At 39.8% G+C, this 23098-nt stretch overlaps 2 protein-coding genes across 3 annotated transcripts in view; one reads left to right on the plus strand and one right to left on the minus strand.

The window, feature by feature from the left end:
* The window catches only part of MRPL48 (mitochondrial ribosomal protein L48), a 54690-nt gene extending 51546 nt beyond the window's left edge, over positions 1 to 3144 (minus strand). Inside the window, exon 1 of one of the 2 annotated variants that reach the window (XM_032853126.1) lies at positions 2985 to 3144. In XM_032853126.1, the coding sequence (XP_032709017.1) occupies positions 2985 to 3107 (123 nt within the window). In that variant the 5' untranslated portion in view covers positions 3108 to 3144. The remainder of the gene's footprint in view (positions 1 to 2984) is intronic. The other variant, XM_032853127.1, reaches the window with a different exon arrangement.
* A 3519-nt stretch (positions 3145 to 6663) lies between these two features.
* The window catches only part of RAB6A (RAB6A, member RAS oncogene family), a 107737-nt gene continuing 91302 nt past the window's right edge, over positions 6664 to 23098 (plus strand). Inside the window, exon 1 of the mRNA XM_032853130.1 lies at positions 6664 to 6789. The gene's annotated coding sequence lies outside the window, so the exon portion shown is untranslated. The remainder of the gene's footprint in view (positions 6790 to 23098) is intronic.

The following is a 23098-nucleotide window of genomic DNA, read 5'->3' on the forward strand; positions in this document are numbered from 1 at the left end:
ACCCAGTGTAGAGCCTGGTGCAGGGCTCGATCCCACAATCCCTAGATCATGACCAGAGCCAAAACCAAGAGTCGGACACTCAATCAACTGAGCCACCCAGGTATCCCTCCTTATCTTTAAAGAGGTTATAAAAATATTTACCTCAGGGATGCCTGAGTGGCTCAGACGGTTGGGCGTCTGCCTTCAGCTCAGGGCATGAACTTTTTGTTCAGTCACTTATTCGCTCAATATATATCAGGTACTTACTTTAGGTCAAGTACACTGTAGGCTGGGTACATATACATATAAAGAAAATATAGGGGCGCCTGGGTGGCTCAGTGGGTTGGGCCTCTGCCTTTGGCTGTGGTCGTGATCTCAGGGTCCTGGGATCGAGCCCTGCATCCACCTCTCTGCTCAATGGGGAGCCTGCTTCTGCCTCCCCTTCTGCCTGACTCTCTGCCTACTTGTGATCTCTCTCTCTCTAATAAGTAAATAAAATCCTAAAAAAAATTATATTTATATATATATGTATATGTACATATATATGTATATATACATATACATATATATACAGCTACCTACCTTCAAATCTTTCTAGTGAAGACAGTAGATGTGCAAATTATTTATTACATTGCAATGTGAGAATCAGGGTAATGGGCTGTATAGGAAAGGGAAGGATTGGCAACTTGGAAAGGCGAACGAAGGTTTTCATTCCACATTTCACAGATGAGGAAAAGCAAGATTAACCAATTAGGGAAACATAAAATACTCAAAAAAGGAAAAGCAGTGGGGTTTTAGGAGAGATAGAAACAATAGGCTCCAGTCTCAGCTCTACGGTTCACTCAACTGGCTGTTGACCTATTAAAAACAAAAGCATTCAGGGGTGACTGGGTGGCTCAGATGGTGAAGCATCTGCCTTAGGCTCAGGTCATGATGGTCCTGGGATCGAGCCCTGCCTCAGGCTCTCTACTCTGCAGGAAGCCTATTCTCCCTCTCCCACTACCCCTGCTATGTTCCCTCTCTCGTGCTCGCTCTCTCTCTCTGTCAAATAAATAAATAAAATCTTTTTTTAAAAAGCATTCATTAATTCAGGCATTCAGTAGGACATTTAAAAACCTACCATGTACCAGAAACTGTGCCAATAGCTTCCATTTCATTTCTTGTACCTGTGACAACCGAATGAAACTATGAAAATGAAAGCAGTACATAAACTGCAGAATACTACCAATATTCCTGCATATACGGGCCTTCACACCTTACAAGTACTATTATTTACATTATCTTCTATAATTGTTACAACAATTCTAATGGTGGCATTATCATCTGCATTTTACAAATAAGAAACTGAAGCACAGAGAGGTCAAATAACCCATCTAAGGTGATATACATAGCAAGATATAGAACCCAGGTCTGATGCAAATCCCCTGGCTTTCTCTTTTTTTTTTTTTTAATTTTATTTATTTATTTGAGAGAGAGAGAGAGAGAGGACACAAGCAGAAGGAACAGCAGAGGAAGAGGGAGAAGCAGGCTCCCCTTGGGACATGGGGCTCAACTCCAGGACCCCAGGACCATGACCTGAGCCAAAGGCAGACACCTAACTGACTGAGTCATCCAGACAAACCCTTGGGTTTTGCTTATAAATGTAAAACATTAACACTTCCAGACAGGCTGAAGATGGTCACAAAGATGGTCACAAGACTACACATGATTAGATGCCAAGAGATAATACCAGCTAGTTCAGAAAATAATCATTTTAGCCAGAGTAGTCAGAAAGGTTTTATGGAAAAGATGAGACCTGAGCTGGGTGTTCAAGGATGTAGCATTTGAATAGGTGGTGAGAAGGGTGAGGGTACGTCAAGTGAGACTAGCCAAAGCAGCAGGGCAGAGTAGAATAAAATCAATAACAAAGGCATCTGGAAGGTAGCAGTGGTATCGGACTTGGAGAGGCCCTACATGCCCTTTCATCTTTAGGTGATGCCCTAATGACAGATTTACATGGGCTCTCCTGGAGTCTAGAATGGTAGGAAACAGTATTCCTTGAAAACTTAGGCCTCTCTTTCAGCAGTCCTCAGAATCAAAGCAAATACAACAGGGCCATGGAGTCACCAATCTGACCATCTTTAACAGTAGAATTTTGAAACTTCCTGATTTTTTTTTTTAATTATCCTTTTACCAGATCTGGCCAAATTCTCACAATTAGACAAAAGTGAGTATTAGTGAGTTATTTCATAAAGATGTAAGGCTTGAGCCATTAAGGAAACAAGCCTAAAGACATTCAGGGACCATCCCAAGATAACTAATGGTAGACCCATGAGCAGCAAAGATCATGCTGACCTATATATATATATATATATATATATATCATGGACATAAAATTTCTACAATGCCCAAAAATAAAATTTTAATATAAATTGCTAAAAGTCAGTCATCATTCTGAGCAGCATTACACAACTAAAAGAACACAACTGAAATCTGTTAAGAGGGCAAGGAAAGACCAAGGAATGCATTTATCGTGATTCAGACGGTTTTACTGCAGTCATTTAAATAAGGTTTGGTAAGCAAAAATTTAGGTTATTTCCCTTTTCATATTGCCAAGTAGCCTCACATCCCAATCTGGTCACCAAGTCAAAACGGTATACTTAGAAAAAACACTCTGGAAGTGCAAAAACAAAATGACCTCCTCAAGGTCATTCAGATTATTGGAACTGATCGCGGTTCCGAGATTCCCACTGTGGAGCTCTTCTGTTTTCAGGCCAATGGGCTGCCCGGGTGGCTGGTGGAGGGGGCGTGGCCCACTGGCAAACGCCTCCGAGTGCGCCCGGGAAGGAGTGGAGGGAACACAACCCTTTGACTACAAGGCGCCGCGCGTGCTGCCGGGAGAGCCTATTCTCGCCGGTTTCTCATACCCGGATGTCTACACAGGCGGTGATAGCCTGGTTGCCACCCACGAGTTCTATTCTCCCCACCACCTCCGCCCCGCCCGGAGTGCTTGTAACCTACGTTACCTTTCCCAGAGCCCCGTTCATCCTCTGCTGCTGCGGCCGGTAACTGTAAGCTGAAAACCTGCCCAACCTGCAGCGATCCCCGGGCGTCTGAAAACACTGACGGAACGCCTCGACCGTGTCCATCAACAATATGAGACCGAGAGTCACTCAATCCCGGCAGCACCTTGGTTCCGGTAGCTTCTGAAACTCAGAAGCTAGAAAACTCCAGACTCCGCCCTCGTTACAACTTCAGTGTTAACTTCACTGCGGTTCTTCCCGGCGTAATTGCCACCTCTGTGTTGTGCCGAAGCTTTGCACACGATTCTGCTATGTCTTCCACCATACTGTGTATTAGTTGTTACTGTCTCTTTCACATATTTGACTGTGAGTTCCTCAAGGACTGAGATCCCTATGAATTCATTCCAGTGGCTAGCAGAAGACATGGAGAGTTCTGACTTCTAACCCTGACTTAAAAGCTGATTGGCCCTAAGTGAGCTTTTCTGACATTCAATTGTCTCATAATAATTGATAATAACTACTTTCATTGACTGACCATTACTTGCAATGCGTTGTCTCAGAGCAACCTTTAATTTATCCCTCACAAGCTTGTTAGAGAAATATTATCACTTGATTTTACATATAAAGATACTCCGAGAGGTTGAGACTTGTCTGGGGCCAACCAACTGAAGCAGTTGAATTTCAAACTCAGTCTAGTTTATGCAGTGTTTTCCCTCTGACACACCCCTTCTACATGAGATAATGTCACTGCACATTCAATTACTTACTTTATACACATTAACCATTTACTTAGCATGACTTTGTGCCAGTCCTTTGATTAAATCTTGGGAATACAGAGATGAATAATACGTAGTCCCTGCCCTTAAGAGGCTCATAGAGAATTTCATCAAACTAAAGAACTTCTGTGCAGCAAAGGAAACAATCAACAGAGTGAAGAGACAGCCTACAGAATGGAAGAAAACAGTTGCAAATCATACATCTTTTAAGGAGTTAATATACAAAGTATATAAGGAATTCAACTCAATAGCAAGGAAACAAGTAACTTGATTTTAAAAATAGGCAAAGGCATTTGCCACACGCAGATGGACCTAGAGGATATTATGCTAAGTTAAATTAGTTGGAAAGAGAAAGACAAATACCATATGATTTTACTTATCTGTGGTCTCTAAAAATCAAAACAGACTCTTAAATTTGAAGAACAAATTGATGGTCCAGAGGGAAGGTGGGTGGGGATGGGCGAAATAGGTGAAGGGGATTAAGAGATACAAGTTGAAGTTATAAAATATGTCACAGAAGGATGCCCGGGTGGCTCAGTCAGTTAAGTATATGGCCCCATTCCACTCAGGTCATGGTCCCAGGGTCCTAGGATCGAATCCTGCATCTGGCTCCTTGTTCAGCAGGGACCCTTGCTTCTCCCTCTCCCTGTCACTCCCCCTGCTTGTGCTCTCTCTCTGTCAAATAAATAAATAAAATCTTTTAAAAATTTGTTTAAAAATTTTTAAACAAAATAAAATAGTTGGGACTCATTGAAGCAGGGTACAGATTGGTGGTTACTAGGCATCTGAGCAGGAGTTGAGAGCAGAATGGGGAAGTGTTGGTCAAAGGGTACAGAGTTCCAGTTATTCAGGATTAATTAATCTTAGAGATCAAAGCATGATGACTACAACTAATAATACTGTATGGAATAATGAAAATATGCTAAGAATAAATTTAGGTGCTCTCATCACAAAAGACAACTATATGAGGAAATGATATGTTAACTAGCTTGACTGTAAGTAATCTTTTCACTATGTAGATGTATATCAAAACATCATATTGTATGCCTTAAATATATACAATTTTTAAGCGGCTGATAGAGATCAGTAGGGAAGCTAAGTCATAAACAAATAATTAGAAAGCAATAATGAATTCTAATTACAGAGATATACACATAAACTCTGTGTATGAAAGGAGTACCTGGTCACATAAAGTCAACATCAAATGAAATAACAAATCTGCAGTTGTTTTTATTGTTGCTATTATTATTGCTCCACTGTTTTGATGTTATTATTGTTGCTCTTAGCAAGGCAAAGATGTAAAACCTGGTAAATATAAATGGGGCTTCAGTGATAGGGAGTTTGCTTTATTGTCAGAAACCCTGTCAGGATCTTGTATCCTATTGGGGTGCCTCGGTGGGTGGCTCAGTAAGCTGAGGATCTGACTCGATTTCGAGTTGAGTCATGATCTTGGGGTTGTGAGATCAGCAGGCATCAGGCTCCTTGCTCGGTGGAGAGTCTGCTGGAGATGCTCCCTCTCCCTCTCCCTCTGCCCCTCCCCTGCTCTCTCTCAGAAATAAATAAATTGCTTTTTTTTTTTTAAAGCCATTATCCTACCTTTTTTAAATCGATTTTTCCTATGATGAAATCCCAAGGTGCTACAAAGGAATATGTAGGAAAATCTATGTCCCCCAAAGGTAGTCCTTAACACTTTGGGGGCAGAGTTGTTAAGAGATTATCTAAAAAGACAAACTCACAGTTAAGTGATGCTCTGAGCATAATGCATTGTGCATGGTGGCCACTCAATAGAAGGTAGTTATTATCAATTATTTTGAGGCACATGAATGTTGGAGAGGCTCACTTATAGTCAATCACCTTTTTTTTTTTTTTAAGTTTACTTACTTCTTTTAGTAATCTCTATACCCAATGTTGGGCTCAAACTCACAACCCCAAGATCAAGAGTCGCATGCTCTACCTACTGAGCCAGCCAGGTGCCCCTCAATCAGCTTTTATATCAAGATTAGAAGACAGATCTCCATGTCCTCTGCTACCCACTGAAATAAATTAATCAGATAGGATCTTAATCCTTGAGGAACTCACAATCAAATATGGGAAAGAGATACTAACAAATAACGAACACATAGTATAGTAGATGAAATGGCAGAATTGTGTGCAAAGTATTGAGACAACAAAGAGATAGCAATTAATTCTGCCTAGACAAATAACAAACAAGACATACCTCCACCACAGTGACTGGTCTTTGCCTGCATGGGTATCTAAAAGCTGTTGAGATTTTAGAAGTGAATTTTTTTTTAATAGAAAAAAAAGTCTGTTGAGATCCTAGTTTGCGTCAGGTCAGATCCTTTCAGGTATAGAGTTTCATTCAAACCTCCCCAATAACTGTGTGAAGTTGAGAACCACTCATTTCATAGATGAGGAACAGAGGCTGGAAGAAGTTACCTAGTTAACATAAGTCACACTGCAAATGATGACTTGTCTGATTTCAGTGCCTGTGCTCCATCTGTTGCACAGAACTGCAACTATAGGTTTCCAAAAGGCTAGGCCAGGGAGTTTCCTTCCTTGTCTAGTCCAGGTAAATGCAACCTGGTAAGATACAAACCAATCTTTGTGTTGTTCATACGCTCTAAAGAGGGAGAAAGCTGAGGGGAAGAGGGGTAAGAAGGAAGAAAAGGACAATTAATTCTGTTAGCAAAGCACAAGGATTCTTAAGCAACTAGAATACTTTAAAAGGTCAGGAATCTAGGACCCAAAAGGAAGGTGAAAGCACCATATGTAGATGTAAAGACACCATAGCAATATCCTTTAATGTGTCAGAATGGATATTATTGTTGCCAAGCTCTGCCAATGATGTCATGTGTTATAAAGGAAGATGAGCTTACTGAGCTTCTCAGAAAGACACTTTCTTACAAATGTGGCCAGAAATGCTTGTATATCCATTATTCTGTAGTTTCTCTGGCATATTTTATCTCCAGCCATTAAAAACTAAGCCTCCCATGAAGAAATCAAAACAGCTCAACAAGGCCACCTTCCAGGTACCAAGGCCCCTGCTTTCTTGCTTTATCCTTTTTTATGAGCTTCCCAAGAGGATGTACCCTATTCATCTTTTTATCTCTGACATCAAATCGAGTTCCATGGTAATATGCACCTGGTGAACTGAACTGAAAGCTTCCTATTCTTCTTTCTCTTTTGTCTCCTACCTCTACGATGGCATTCTTGTCTTACACCCATTAGTGGCACAGTAGACACATAAGGATGGGAGAATGTGTATAGAATATGGGCTCAGATCCAACCCTGCTTCTGCCATTTACTCACTGCGTGATACTGAGAAAGAGAGACTAGTGAATGTTTGAGGGACTTCAAGTTTGACTGAAATGTATATAGAGAGGAAAAAAAGTGGTGAGAAAAGAGACCAGAGAGGCAGAATAGAGTCAAAGTGTTAAATTCCAGACCATAGGGTTGGGGAAGTTTTGACCAGTCAGGAACCTGTAAGGAGTAGAATAGTGGAGGAGAGAATGGAGCCAGGGAGTCTACCTAGAAGACCAGGGGAATCATTTAAGTAAGAAAGAGGAGGGCCCAAGTTAAGGGCCTGTTAGAGATAAAGAAGAATCGATGTTAAGGAGGTATAATAGGCAAGATTTGGTTAAATGGTTAGGACTGATTAAATGTGCATAGTAAAGAACATTTTGAGTTATAATATGAGAGGGGTCCTATAAATAGGTGGCAGATATGCCGGTTTCCCATTCTCCCAGGCATGTCGCTGGCAGCTGCCCCTCTCTTTACTTCCTGGAAGGCCCTTGGGCCATCATCCTAGAATGAGAAATAGACTGAGGCTCCCCCAAATCCCTCCTGACCTCCCCAGTGGGAGAAATAGAAGAAAAAGGCAGAGCATTTGAATGCCACCTGTAAAGGCTGCCTGAAGCAAATCCTTGTGTTTACATTCTCCATAGTTTTGCCTTCATGATGAGTGGATATTAGAAGAGAGGCAGCTAAGATAGTAAGGCTAAGGAAAAGAGAACTGAATAGTAAATTGTGATCATTTCACTTTAAAAATGGTTGACAAATCCCTCTCTCCCTCCCTCCAAAACATTCTTAATGCTGCTATGAGAGTAATATTTCTAAATACAAATATAACCATGTCACTTTCCTGCCCAAGAACATTTAATGCTCCCCCCACACTGACTATAGTGATGGTGTCCAACAGAACTTTCTACAAATACGGAAACGTTCTATATCTGCTTTGTCCAATATGGTAGCTACTAACCGCATGGGATGTTTGAGCACTTGAACTTGAAATGCGACTAGCACAATCTAGGAACTGGATTTTAATTTAATTTTTATTTAAATTTTATCTTAAATAGCCATACGTGGCTAATGGCTCCCTATAGTAGCCTATAGCATCAAGTCCAAACTCCTGAATAAGACCACTGAGGGGCGCCTGGCTGGCTGTCAGAGGAGCATGAAACTCTTTTTTTTTTTTTTTTTTTTTTTTAATTTCTTTTCAGTGTAACAGTATTCATTGTTTTTGCACCACACCCAGTGTTCCATGCAATCCGTGCCCTCTCTAATACCCACCACCTGGTTCCCCCAACCTCCCAACCCCCGCGCCTTCAAAACCCTCAGATTGTTTTTCAGAGTCCATAGTCTCTCATGGTTCACCTCCCCTTCCAATTTCCCTCAACTCCCTTCTCCTCATGAAACTCTTGATCGCAGGGTCATGGGCTTGAGCCCCACTGGGTGTTGAGATTACTTAAAATAAATAAACACAACAACAACAACAAAAGACTAACAATGAGAAAAATCTTTAAAAAAAATACTGAGATATTTACTCTCTACTCCTACCTACCTATCCAGCTTCATTTCCCACTCTTTTCAATACAAATATTAGTCCCAGTCAAAACAAACTTCTGTAATTCTTTAATCATGACATAGTCTATCATATCTTCATTTCTCCCTGCCTTTGTACCTCATTTCTTTCTGCTGAAATGACCTTTCTTTACTTACTCACCTGGAAAATCCCAACTTCTCTTTCAAGACACAAGTCAAATGTTACCATTTATATTTAGCCCCTTGCATCCACTTCACAGAAATGGTGTGGTCTCTGTGGTCCCTCCACTGTGCTTACACAGCCCCCTTTTCATGCCCTCAATGCAGGGTATCATAACTATTTGCTCACCTGTATATCTTGTCCACTAGATTGTGAGTATTTTTAAAGGAGTAATTTCTTTCACTTCAAAGATGGACCACAGATATTATTGTGTTTATTGTTTTGTACTTCTCAAACAACTTACATGAACATTATGCAATTTTAGCAAAGTTACGTTAGGTAAGTTTTCTCACTTTATAGATAAAACCAAAGGGAAGAAGATAGGTGGCTTGCCTAAGCTTAAACAACTTGCACAGGGCAAAAAACAGTAATGTATATTTCTAGCTCTGGATGTTCCGTCTGATAGTCAACAACACCAAAAGCAAATTAGAGGCTCTGAGATCCTCCTATGGCCAACCCTAAATCTCAAACCAACACTTGGTGATCTGGCATTTACACAGTACACATGAATTTCGGCCACAGGCAACTTTACAGAGAAACTAACAGTGAAGTCAGTCTTTTTCCAGATAAGAATGGAAACTAAAGGCACTCAAACCTTGTAATTTTCCCCTCCCCGCTTCAGACAGATGTTTTTCAATATTCTCTTTATCTTTTTTTTAAGGCTTTAAAACTTTTTTAAAAGATTTTTTTAAAGTATTTTATTATTTATTTGACTGAGAGAGGGATCACAAGTAGGCAGAGAGGCAGGCAGAGAGAGAGGGAGGAAGCAGGCTCGCCACCGAGCAGAAAGCCCGATGCAGGACTTGGTCCCAGTAGGCAGAGAGGCAGGCAGAGAGAAAGGGCTCAATCCCAGGACCCTGAGATCGTGACCCGAGCTGAAGGCAGAGGCTTTAACCCACTGAGCCACCCAGGCACCCCAAGATTTTTTTTTTTTATTTGACAGAGAGATCACAAGTAGGCAGAGAGGCAGGCAGAGAGGCAGGCAGAGAGAGAGGGGAGAAGCAGGCTCCCTGCTAAGTGGAGAGCCTGATGCTGGGCTCATTCCAGGACCCTGAGCTCATGACCTTAGTCAAAGGAAGACACTTAACCAACTATGCCAACCAGGCACCCCGTAAGATTTTTTTTTTTTTTTTTAATTTTTAAGTAGTCTCTACACTCAACCCTGAGATCAAGAGTTATGTGCTCTACCCACTGAGCCAGCTAGGTGCCCCAACTTCATCTTATACATAGTCCTGAGCAACGTATGCTTACAGGAATATTCTCCATTTTTCTTTGTATTCCAAAAAGTTGGCACAGGTCATAGAACACGAGGCTCCAATAAATATTGAATGAAATAATGAATGAAAGAGTATTTAAAAGTTCTTAGAGGTAATTATGGAGTTTAGATTTCTCCAAGATCTTGCACCATCAAAAAAGCCTGGAGGAACTTTACCTTTCTGGCTTTATTTTTACAAGTCAACCTTCTATAAAAGGTTTAAAAAAAAACCCAAAAAACTGATCCAGTCCACAGCACAACCACATCAGAGAAAGCCTTAGGGAAGAAGAGAGAACAAAGGGAGGCCCTTTTGAAGAATATGTTTGATCTCAGATTAAACTTCCCTTAAAGTAATAATTCTATGGTACCCTGTCATAAAAAGTTTCCCAAAGGTGCCAAATAGTTCTGGTTTATGGCTAAGGTAAAAATATATTTCAATATAATTGAAAACTATTTTAGCTTCAGGAGAACTTTTCTGCTTCTATTTTATGGTATGGTTTTGGTACAAAGAAAATCATACTTACAAGAAAAAAAAAAAAAAGATAAAAGGCCAGAGGTGAAAGAGAGCTGGCTACCAAAAGAAAGCCAGAAAGGGATGATACTGACTCCACCGTCCATACTTTACCAGGAATTTTCTGCTTGTGTGGGGTTGGGCCCACAGAGCAGGGATTGCCTAACCCTGGAGAAAGGGAGAAAGCATGATGAAAGAGGTTGCAAGAGGGAAGCTCAAGTGGTTAGTGAGATCACAGAAGGCTGTTACAAGGGAGGTTACAAAGAACCACTTACCAGGCAGCTAGGTGTGCAACTCAGTCAATCTTTCCATAAGCCCAGAACCTGTGTTCAGATTGCTCCACCCAGCCTCTAGCACAGGGGTATTGGGAAAGTACCTGCTGTACAAAGCTCCTCCAGCACAGGGACACTGGGATACTTGGGACACCTGGGAGGCTATCCTCCCCCACTCCCTTCTACAGCTTACACCATTACTTGACGTTAGAAAAACTTTTCTTATGGTGTAGGAAGAATCCTTTGTGTTGCTGCTATCCAAGCCGCAGATACCGAATGTATACTGGGGGAAAAAAAAAAAAAACAGAAAAAACATAATTTCATAATTTCACTCTACCAAGCTACTCATAGCCTCTAATATAATGTTCCTGCTTGGCATCTTGGGATTAGGAGACACAGGTGCAGATTTTATAAGATCATGATGTGGAGGCAGATTTTGAAATAAATTTCCCAGAAGAGAGTAACTACCTTCTTGACCTACTGAGATAGGAATTTCTAACTTTCATCTTCTCCAACTATCCTCTCAATGTCTTTTTTTTTTTTAAAGATTTTATTTATTTATTTGAGAGAGAGAGTGCATATGAGTAGGGGGTGAAGGGGCATAGGCAGAGGGACAAGCAAACTCCCCGCTGAGCAGGAGGCTCCATGCCAGGACAAGGGATCATGACCTTATGCTTAACCAACTGAGCCATCCAGGCACCCCACCTCTCTGTGTCTTTATTTGAATGCCTTATCATTTTTACCTCAACTTTCACAGTCTTCTACCTGAACTACTGTGCTGGCCTTCTAATCAAACCTTTAGCCTAATCCCCATTCTAGTTCATTTCCAAAAGCAGTCTTCCTGAAGCACGTATTATGGGGATTATGATTTAACAAATAAAATAAATCAAATCAAATAAAACCTTCCTTAACTACTTATAGCCTTCTAATTTGACAACACATTCCTTACCTTGGCATTCATTGCTCTCATGATCCATCTCCAATTTGCCATTCTAACCACTTTTCTCACATACTCATTGCTCCTACTGCACTGATAACTCTGTTCAATATATTTTTCTATACTGCAGACTAAATGTTCATATTTAAGATTACTTTTCTTTTTTTTTTTTAAGATTTTACTTATTTATTTGACAGAGAGAGATCACAAGTAGGCAGAGACGCAGGCAGAGAGAGAGGGAGAAGTAGGCTCCCTGCTGAGCAGAGAGCCTGATGTGGGGCTTGATCCCAGGACCCTGAGACGATGACCAGAGCCGGAGGCAGAGGATTAACCCACTAAGCCACCCAGGCGCCCCTAAGATTACTTTTCTATAGTAGCTATCATGAAAAGCAGAATTAGTTCTAGAGATATTTGTTTCGAGACTTTTGATGCATTTTGCCAAACTTTATTTCAGAGGTACCAAATCCTGTTTTTGTCACATCTTCACAAGCATTAAATATTAATATATAGGAAAACTAATTATAATTGAAGAAATTGTATATACAGGCGCCTAGGTGGCTAAGTGGGTTAAGCCTCTACCTTCAGCTCATGTCATGATCTCAGGGTCCTGCGATTGAGCCCTACATCGGGCTCTCTGCTCAGCAGGGAGCCTGCTTCCTTGTCTCTCTCTGCCTGCCTCTCTGCCTACTTGTGATCTCTCTCTCTCTCAAATAAACAAATAAAATCTTTTAAAAAATTGTATATAAAAAAACTTTGTGAATAAAGAAAATGTGACATATATGTGTGTGTATTACATATAATTATAATATTATTCAGCCATAAAAAAAGGAAATCTTACCATTTGTGGTAACAGATTGACTATTCAGTGAAATCAGTTAGAGAAAGACAAATACTACATGATCTCACTTATATAGAGATCTTTTTTTTTTTTTAAACAAAGAATCTTAAAAAACAAAACATCTACCCCAAAACCTCATAAATACAGAGAACAGTTTGGTAGTTGCCAGAGGCTGGGGTGGGTAGGGGAATGGAAGAAATGGGTGGTAAAAAGGTACAAACTTCTAGTTACAAAATAAATAAGTCCTGGGGATGTAATATATAACCCAGTAACTATAGTTAATAATAATATTTGTATATTTGAAAGTTGCTAAGAGAGTGTATCTTAAAAGTTCTAATCATAAGGAAAAACATTTATAATTATGTGTGGTGATGGTATTAACTAAACTTATTGTGGTGATCATTTCACAATATATACATATACTGAATCATTGTTATATACCTGAAACTAACATAATGTTAATAGCAATTATATCTCAAAAAAAATAAATCTTTGCGAATTAGTAGTTCATAAATTTTGTTTTCTTTTTAGTACGGTTGAACCTTTCCCCTATCTTTTGTTATCCAATTTTATTTCCTTTGTGAATGGCCAGTTCATGTCTGTTACCTCTTTATCCTTTGGGGTCTTAATACTTCTATTCCTGCAATCTCACCCTTTTATAGACACTCCTACATTTCAGGAAGCAGCTTATGTTCAGGGAAAGAGCACCATTCTAAAGATCACGAAAAACTACTATTATGTGACATGGAGCAAGTCATTTCTTTTTTTTTTTTTTTAAGATTTTATTTATTAATTTGACAGAGTTCACAAGTAGGTAGAGAGGCAGGCAGAGAGAGAGCGGGAAGCAGGCTCCCTGCTGAGCAGAGAGCCCAGGACCCCTGGATCATGACCTGAGCTGAAGGCAGAGGCCTTAATCCACTGAGCCACCCAGATGCCCCTCATTTCTATTTTATACACCTCAAATTTGTACCCAAAACCATGTACCCAAATCTATAAAATGAGGATGATGCAATAGAAGCTCCAAGATCAAGGAAAAGTTCAAGTGAATGGGGCTACCCTCCCAAACTCCTAATTTCTGCTTTATCTAGAAGAGCTTCCTTTTATCCAGTCATATATGTGTTATATACATGAAATATTTATATGAAATATAATATTCATATGAAACACACATATTTACATAAAATAGAAATATAATGTAGGGGCGCCTGTGTGGCTCAGTGGGTTAAAGCCTCTGCCTTCAGCTCAGGTCGTGATCCCAGGGTCCTGGGATCCAGCCCCACATCGGCTCTCTGCTCTGCAGGAAGCCTGCTTCCCTTCCTCTCTCTCTGCCTGCCTCTCTGCCTACTTGTGATCTCTGTCAAATAAATAAATAAAATCTTTAAAACATTAAAAGAAAAATAAATATAATGTAATAAATACACAAATTATATAAATATGTAATTTATATATGTCTAAATTACATACATAAATTCCTAAAGCCCTTCCATCTCTAATGGCCATGGATTCCTTTATTCTGCCATTAGATAGACTGTAACCAGTTAACGAACAATTCTGTGGTTGTTATTTCTGTTTTATAGATGAAGAAACTAAGGCACAGTCCAAGTGAATAAATTATTCAAGTCTGGCTAAGAGGACCTTCCAACTCTGGATACTTCTATCTTCGCTGAAAGTTTGGATTTGTTTCTTCAGAATCCTTACCACTCCAAGATAAAATGATTCTGAGTTTCTCAAGCCTATAATATTCTAGAAACTTAGGACTGTAGAGTCTCTGAAAGCTCTAAAATCTTCTAATTCTTGTGTTACAACTCAAAAGGGAGGCTAAGGTTGTGGAAGAGCCAGCTCTTAGCTAGCTCCCCTCTCCCTGCCCCATCTCCAACTGGCTATTCACTTCAAATTCCAAATGTTTAAATGACCATGGGGGAAATACGAAAATTATAGTTCATTCACTCATGCAATAGTTTATACTATGCATATAATTAAAATGACAAAGAAAAATACTTAGTATGTAACAAACAACAGATTAACTTTATGCAGCATTGTCTCAATTGTGTAAAAATACACAGTGGAAAAAAATAATGACAAACGGTGGGTAACCTTGATTGATTCTAGTTGGTGGGATACGTCATTTTAAAAAATTTTTATCCCAATCTTTTATATTTTTTATTTTTACAATCAGGAAAAAAATGTTTTAAGTTCAAACGTGTGAGCCGTCAATTTGTCTCAGAGATGGGATGAGGAGATGAGTCATCTTAAAAGGAGAGGGAGGGGACAGCTGGGCTTTGACTAGGGCTGCTTTTGAAGGGGAGGGACAAGCATTAGATAGGGTGAGGACAGAAGAGCTCTGCTGGAGTTCAAACCGGAAGCGCTGACGGTGGCAACCTACCGGGCAAAATCCAGCCGCAAAAGCCGGGAATAACGTGGCAGCCGCAACGCGCCTTCAAGGCCAGCCAGATCCGAGCCACCCCCTCCACCCTGTAGCCAACGCCCTGGCTAGTTCCCGCCCCCTGCCGCTCCCCATTGGCCCGCTGAAGCTCATTGGTTTTCCGGGGCCCGCCCCTTTGGGGGCCTGCGAGAGGTAGCTCGCTCCCTCACCCACTTCCGCAGGGGCAGCCATGCTGAGAGTGGCAGGCGGGGAAGGGTGGGGCCGTTGGCTCTTTATACAGCCATCGCGGTATTCTTCCAGTGTTTCTTCGCCGCGCGGTATAGGGCCGCGGTGGGAAGAGTGATTTACCACTTGGGAGCTAGGCCTTGTATGAAGTGCCGAGGTTTCCTGCACTGTCTCCAGTTCCCTGGAGGCCGGTGGACTTTTTTTCTAGAGGTGATGTCATCACAAAACCTTTCCGAGGTCCTAATGCCCGTGGTTAGGATCTCAGAGCCATTGAAAATCAGAGATCCTTAGAAATAAGATAACTGTCATATTGTCCAAACTAAATAGCTTTGAGACCCTAAGAGGATGCTATTAATAATTACGATTGGCACAACAGTCATAACTGTGGGCTGTTCTGTAACATAAATAGCCACCCTACTTGGAGATCACCTGGTCCCAGGCCCAGCTCTTTTTTTTTTTTTTTTTTGAATTGTGATAAAAGGTCGATAACAAAATTTTCCATTTTAACCACTTTTAGGTGTACAATACATTTCATTCACAATGTTGTTCAACCTTCACCATTATTTCTAAAAATATTCATCACCCTAAATGGCAATTACCCATTAAGTGATAACTTCGCATTACCCACTCCTATTAGCCCCTGACACTGTTTATTCTGTTTTCTGTTTCTTTGAGTTTGCCTATTCTTGATATTTCATATGTCCTAAGTGGAGTTACACACTTTTGTCCTTTTCTGTTTACCTTATCTTAGCATGATGTTTTCAAGTTTCATCTATGTCATACCTTATATCGTACTCCATTCTGTTTTATGGCTGAATAATACTACATTGTATGGCTATACCACATTTGTTTATTCATCAGTTGATGGATGCTTGGGTTGTTTCCGCCTTTTGACTGTTACAAATGCAACTATAAACACTTTCGTTCAGGTATTTGACTCTGTGCTTTTTTTTTTTTTAAGATTTTATTTATTTATTTGACAGACAGAGATGACAAGTAGGCAGAGAGGCAGGCAGAGAGAGGGGGAAGCAGGCTCCCTGCTGAGCAGAGAGCCTGATGCGGGTCTTAATCTCAGGACCCTGGGTTCATAACGTGAGCCAAAGGCAGAGGCTTTAACCCACTGAGCCACACAGGCATCCCATAGCTCTGTGCTTTTAATTCTTTATCGTACATATACTTAGGGATAGAATTGCTGGATCTTATGGTAATTCTGTGTTTTAACCTTTTGAGGAACTGCTGTGCTGTTTTCCATGGTACCTGGACTATTTTATACTACCACCAGCAATGTATGAGTGTTCCAGTCTCCACATCTTCACAAACACTTGTTACTTTCCGGTTTTTGTCTTTAGTTTTTATTGCTATCCTGGTAGGTGTAAAATGGTATCTCATTGTAAGTTTTGGGTTGCATTTATCTATGACTAATGATGTTGAGCACATTTCCTTATGCTTGTTGGTTATTTTTGTATCTTTTCTGGAGAAATTTCCATTCAAGTCCTTTGCCCATTTCTTGAACTGTTGAGTTGTAGGAGTTTTTTATTTTTTTTTTAATTTTTAAAAATGTATTTATTATTGTTATTGCTATTGAAATGTATGTAAGACTTCTTTATAAATTCTGGATATTAAACCCTTATTGGTTATATGGTTAACAAATATTTTCTCTCATTTTATGAATTGTCTTTTCACTCATTTTATAGTGTCCTTTGATGCACAACAAGTTTTTAATTTTAGTCCAATCCAATTTATCTATTTTTTTCTTTTTTTGTCTGTGCTTTTGGTGTCATATTTGGGAAACTATTGCCAACTGCAAAGTCATATGGCCCATCTCATTTTACAGATGGAGAAATTGAAGTGTACAGGGGGGAAAGGCTGAGCACTCAAGGTCACTGTAAATTAGTAACACCTGGGACTAAAATCTAAGTTCTATTCACAACCAGTGATAAGAGAAAACACACACTTTTTTTTCTTTTTCAAAATTATTTATTTAACAGAGAGAGACACAGCAAGAGAGGGAACACAAGCAGGGGAAGTGGGAGAGGGAGAAGCTGGTTTCCCACCAAGCAGGGAGCCAACATGGGGCTTGGATCCCCAGGACCTTGGGATCATGACCTGAGCCAAAGACAGATGCTTAGTGACTGAGCCACCCAGACACCCCAAGAAAACACACACTTTAAAAAAATCATTGAGTAGAGTTTTACCTTCAATAGTAAAATAGTGTAATAGAATCTTTAGAATAACTTTGCTCCCAAACAGAAAAGGCTGTGTACATAGTTCAAATTATTATGCTAGGAGACAACTCTGATTATAATTTTTTTTTTAAGATTTTATTTATTTGACAGAGAGAGATCACAAGTAGGCAAAGGCAGGCAGAGAAAGCGGAAGGGAAGCAGGCTCCCTGCCGAGCAGAGAGCCCGATGCGGGGCTCGATCCCAGGACCCTGGGATCATAACCTGAGCCGAAAGCAGAGACTTTAACCCACTGAGCCACTCAGGCGCCCCTCTGATTGAATAATTTAGGGGTCAGTATTAAACAAAGGAAAGTTGATGTCTTTGATAAAGACACAAACAGGATCCTGGCCTACTTGAGGATATGATATAACATCTATAGAATGACACTTTAATTCATAGCCTGGGAAACTAGGACTTAGAAATCTAAATCTGGGGCTCCTGGATGGCTCAGTGGGTTAAACATCAGGCTTTGGTTCAGGTTATGAGCTCAGGGTCCTGGGATGGAGCCCCACATCAGGGTCTCTGCTCAGCTGGGAGTCTTTTTCCCTCTCCCTTTGCCCCCCATCCCTCTTGCGCTTGCTCTCTCTCACTCTCAAATAAATAAATAAAATCTTAAAAAAAAAAAAAAAGGAAAGAAAGAAATCTAAATCTTTCCTAGCTGAGTTACCGTCTATTGAAGCCAAGAGTCAAATGTCAATTTCTCTTTAATTTTTTCACCAGCGTCTTTTAATAGAAATTCCCCTCCAAAATTTGGATTTTTTAAAATATTGGGCACACATATCTGAAGTTTAAAATCCTCTTATTCAACAAATATCTGTAGAGAACTTTTAAGTCTTTTAGGGTCTTTATTCTTATATTGTCCACTGATATGTAAATACTTGAATTTCTCTTTCTCTGACATTTACATGGTATACTCTTTAGGACTTAAATAAGGCTAGTCCGTCATATTGTATCCAACTCAGGATGAATGTGGTGTATACATAATGACAATGCTTCCCCATCACATTCATTTCTGGACATTTAAAAAGAAATGTATTTATTTAAGTAATCTGTATACCTGATGTGGGACTCAAACTCATTAGGCTGAGATCAAAAGTCACATGCTCTTCTGACAGCCAGCCACCTCCCCCCATTTCTGGACATTTTTAAGTAGCATCATTTTTTCCCCTTCAGGACAATAAGGTTAGGGAGTGAGAGAAATTCATTAGAAATCACAAGGTAGAAGAGAGGAATTCTCAGACTTTGTCCTAATCAAAATAAGTGGTAATGGTGGTGGGGTCATTGATATATTATGTTGTGCTTTTAAAAAGAATATGGACACTTTTACTTTTGGAAATTTAAAAAAATTTTCTGTCCAAAACAGAAGCTGATTCATTCAGCATTTAATTTTTTAAGTGGAGAAATTGCCAATAATATCTTCTTCTTTTAAATCTTTCCACCCCTTGAGCCAATCTTCTATCAGAATCAGGTTTAAAAATAAATCTGAAGAAAAGTGGGTATAAATATAATTTTTGTACCTGCAGAGCATAGCTCTTCTCAGGAACATGAAAAAGCATAATATTTATCTCCTTTGCTCCTTCCCAAAATTTCTGCAAATAATAATAGTATTTTTCTCTATCCTCCCCATAAAATGAGACCATTATAGCACAACACGTTTTCTAGTTCAATCTCCCTGATGAGCACGTGAGATCCTTTGGTTTTTAGACTAGAATAGTCTCACTCCCAAGTAGCCCTTAGCCAATCTGTGGGGCTGCGAGATCTGATTTCTTACCAAAGGTTTGTTAAAAACAAGATAACAGGCCCCAGTGGAGTCACTTATGCTAAGACCCATGCCACCAAATTTAAGTGTTGGCTCCCCCAGCAACTGAATCTTACATCAGTCAATCAGACATTGCCTAATCAGCAATAGTTAAGTAACTACCTGATAGACCCTTACCATTCCCTAAAGGAAAGAGATTGTGCCATAACCAATCTTATTTTTGGCCAGTGTAACTTCCTTGTTTCCACTCCAATAAAATTCTTTCACTTTGTACAGCTCCTCAGAGCTATTCTCTGTCTTGGATACTGCCTGATTTATGAATCATTGAATAAAGCCAATAAGATCTTTAAAATTTATTCAGTGGAATTTTGTTCCTTAACAAGTTACTCATATTTAGAGGTGCCAGAATTAGTAAATAAAAATAAGGATGCTTGGTTAGATTTGAATATAAAATTTTAAATGAAATTTAATTTAGTATCCTAAATATTTTTTATGGATTTTATTTATTTATTTGAGAGAAAGAGAGAGAGCTCACATGTGTGCATGCAAGCAGAGTGGGGAGGGGTTGGGGTGAGAACAGAAGGAGAGAGGGAGAGGGACAAGCAGACTCCACACTGAGCATGGAGCCTTACACAAGGCTCAACCCAAGCTCAATCCCCTGACGCTGAGATCACACCAAAATCAAGAGTTGGAGGCCCAGCTGACTGAGCCACCCCTGGCATCCTATATTTTATCTGCAACCCAATCCATAATACAACAATATTTTATGTTTATTATTTCAATGTCTTTAGTGAATACAACTAGAGTAAAACATTGGGGTAGGCTTTGCAGGTCAAATGAAGGTAAAATCTGTGTTCTCAAAAATGTATAATTATTGGCAGATACAGGGCAGAACACTGAAATTATATATAAGCAAACAAAAACTACAGTATAATAATATTTCTACAAAGTGCTGTCAATCTGTGTGTAGCTTGTTTCCTTGAATTTTGAATATCGATCCCTTTCAGTATTTGTGTTTGTAAGAGTAAGAGTACTCCCTCTGTAATAAAGCTCAGTCTTGGAATCAGCATGGCTTTTGCCTGTTCCTTGTTACCAAGGCATAAATATCTGGTATTGAACAGGACTGTCCAATATTTTAACTGCTTGTATAGTAAAATGAAAAATTGGAGAATTAGACACTCAAGTGCTCTTTTTTCATTAACATTTCAAATGTGCTTCATCTTAATTTGTGATTGATATTTAATCAATAGTAGTTTGTTATACCTGAGCTTTTGGTTTTGCCTTCTGTTAGGAATTTAATGTAATTTTTAAAAAAGATTTTATTTATTTATTTGACAGACAGAGATCACAAGTAGGCAGAGAGAATGGGGGAAGCAGGCACCCCGCTGAGCAGAGAGCCCGATGTGGGGCTCAATCCCAGGACCCTGGAATCATGACCTGAGCCGAAGGCAGAGGCTCTAACCCACTGAGCCACCCAGGTGCCCCTAAAACATCTTTTAAAAGGTGGAGGAGGGGTGCTTCTGGCTGGCGCAGTTAGTGGAGCATGTGTCTTGATCTCAGGTTTGTGAGTGTAAGCCCCATGTTGGATGTAGAGATTACTTAAAAGGAAAATTCTTTAGGGGTACCTGAGTGGCACGGTTGAGTGTCTGCCTTTAGCTCAGTTCTTGATTCCAAGATCCTGGAATCAAGCCCCATTTCTGCCTTTCTGCTCAGTGGGGTGTCTGCCTCTTCCTCTCCCTCTGCCCATTGCTCCCCTCACTTGTGCTCTCTCTGTCAAATAAATAAAATCTTAAAAAAAAATCTTGAAATAAAAGGAAGAAAGAAACGTAACCCTTTGGCAAGTGATGAATTGTTTTGCAATGTGAGTAATTTCATTCTCTATGCGTTTGTAAGGAAAATGGGTTAGTAGTTCAGATACTAATGTTAAGTTGTACATAGAATACTATAAAAGGGATGGTATCCTAAGGAGGAAGAGAGAAACATCTCTAAAAAATTTTTTTCCACCATCTCTTCATCTCTCTCCTTCCAAATGATAGTAACTATTGAGTTTTTTTCTCTGTATAGGTAATGTGCAAAATGCTCTACAGGCATTACTTAATTTCATTCTTACAGATAAACCAAGGCTAGAGAGATTAGAGATGCGATTCATTATTTTTGGAGGACAACTGGTGACCTTGTAAACAGCGACAACAGAAAGCACAACAACATACTGCCCCCCCCCACCAGATAAAGAGTTTTAAAGCACTCAGTTATGAAAGGAGACATTTGGGCTCAATATTAGGAACAACTTTCAGATATTGAGGAACTGGAGGAGAGTGGAGAGATTGTCTTCAGTATATATACTGAAGAATCATTTGATACCTATATGCCTGGAAGCTGATAGAGATGAAAAAGCCCTACAGATACTCTCTTGGCTCAGTAATTCTGGGAAAAGGAGTTTGCCTAGAGACCAAAGAGGGGAACTTTATCTGCTTTGTGTTGTTTTCTTTATAGCTTCAGCCCCACCTATGCATATTGTGGAACCTTGTACTACTACCTTGCAATCTGTTGCAATGCCTACTTCTAAAACAAATGGTGATAATTATTTACCTCTAGTTATTTGGGTTCTTACTTAAAATAGAATATGTCTAAAACTAAACTATTGTCCTCTTTTTCTTGACCTTGTCTGCCTCTTTAGTTGCTACCTTTTTATTTTCTTTCCTTCTCCTAAAAAACTTAAAATTCCTTAAATGCATCTTCACTTCTTGCTTCTATTACTTATCTCCCATTTCCTCCTAAATCCAAATCTGGCTTTTGTCTTCCTCATTCCATTGAAACTTCTCTGACTCAGGCCACCAATGACCCCTTAAAAAAAAAAAACAAAAAAACAAAAAAAAAACCTTTATTGAGGAATGCCTGGGTTACTCAGTTGTTTAAGCATCTGCCTTCAGCTTGGGTCATGATCCCAGGGTCTGGGGATGGAGCCCTAACAGGGAGCCTGCTTCTCCCTCTGTTTGCTGCTTCCCCTGCTTGTGCTCTCTCTCTCTGACAAATATTAAAATCTGTAAAAATAAGTAAATAAGTAAACACTTTTATTGAGATATAATTTACATATGATAAAATCACCCGTATTAAGTGTACAGTAATTCACTGACTTTTAATGAATTTACAGAGTTGTACAATCATCACCATGACCCAGTTTTAGAAATTTCTCTTACCTGAAAAAGATCCCTGTGTCCATTTGCAGCCTCTCACCTTTTGAGAGTAGATTCAAAGGGTAATCTATCTACAAGACATGTTTTTGCTCTGATGCATTTGGTACTGCTGACCACACCTTTCCTTTTGAAACTTTTCTCTTCCCTTCTTTCTGATCACCACTCTCTCCTGGTTTTCCTCCTAACCTTCTGGTATTTCTTACTTATTTTGTTTTACCTTCTCTAACTTTAAATATTGCTATTCCAGAGAGTTCTGTCCTGACCTCTCGGTCTACCCTCTACTCAGGTGATCACATCCATCCTCATGACTCTAATTGCCACCTGTAAGGTGACAACTCCAAAATCTGTTTCTAGCTCAGACTTGGGTTCTGAACTCCCGACTAGTATAGTATAGTAGTGAAAGACTTATCACCAACAGTGGGTCATCTCTCCAGCTCTGGTTATAAAAAAGTGTAAATAAAAACTCATTGGGGGGGATGCCTGGGTGGCTCAGTTGGTTGGACGACTGCCTTCAGCTCGGGTCATGATCCCGGGGTCCCGGGATCGAGTCCCACATCGGGCTCCCAGCTCCATGGGGAGTTTGCTTCTCCCTCTGACCTTCTCCTCGCTCATGCTCTCTCTCACTGTCTCGCTCTCAAATAAATAAATAAAATCTTTTTAAAAATTTTCTAAAAAAAAAAAGAAAAAACTCATTGGGG

This window comes from Lontra canadensis, unplaced genomic scaffold, assembly GCF_010015895.1.
Source record: "Lontra canadensis isolate GAN:19392208 unplaced genomic scaffold, GSC_riverotter_1.0 scaffold7, whole genome shotgun sequence".
Classification (NCBI taxonomy): Eukaryota; Metazoa; Chordata; class Mammalia; order Carnivora; family Mustelidae; genus Lontra; species Lontra canadensis.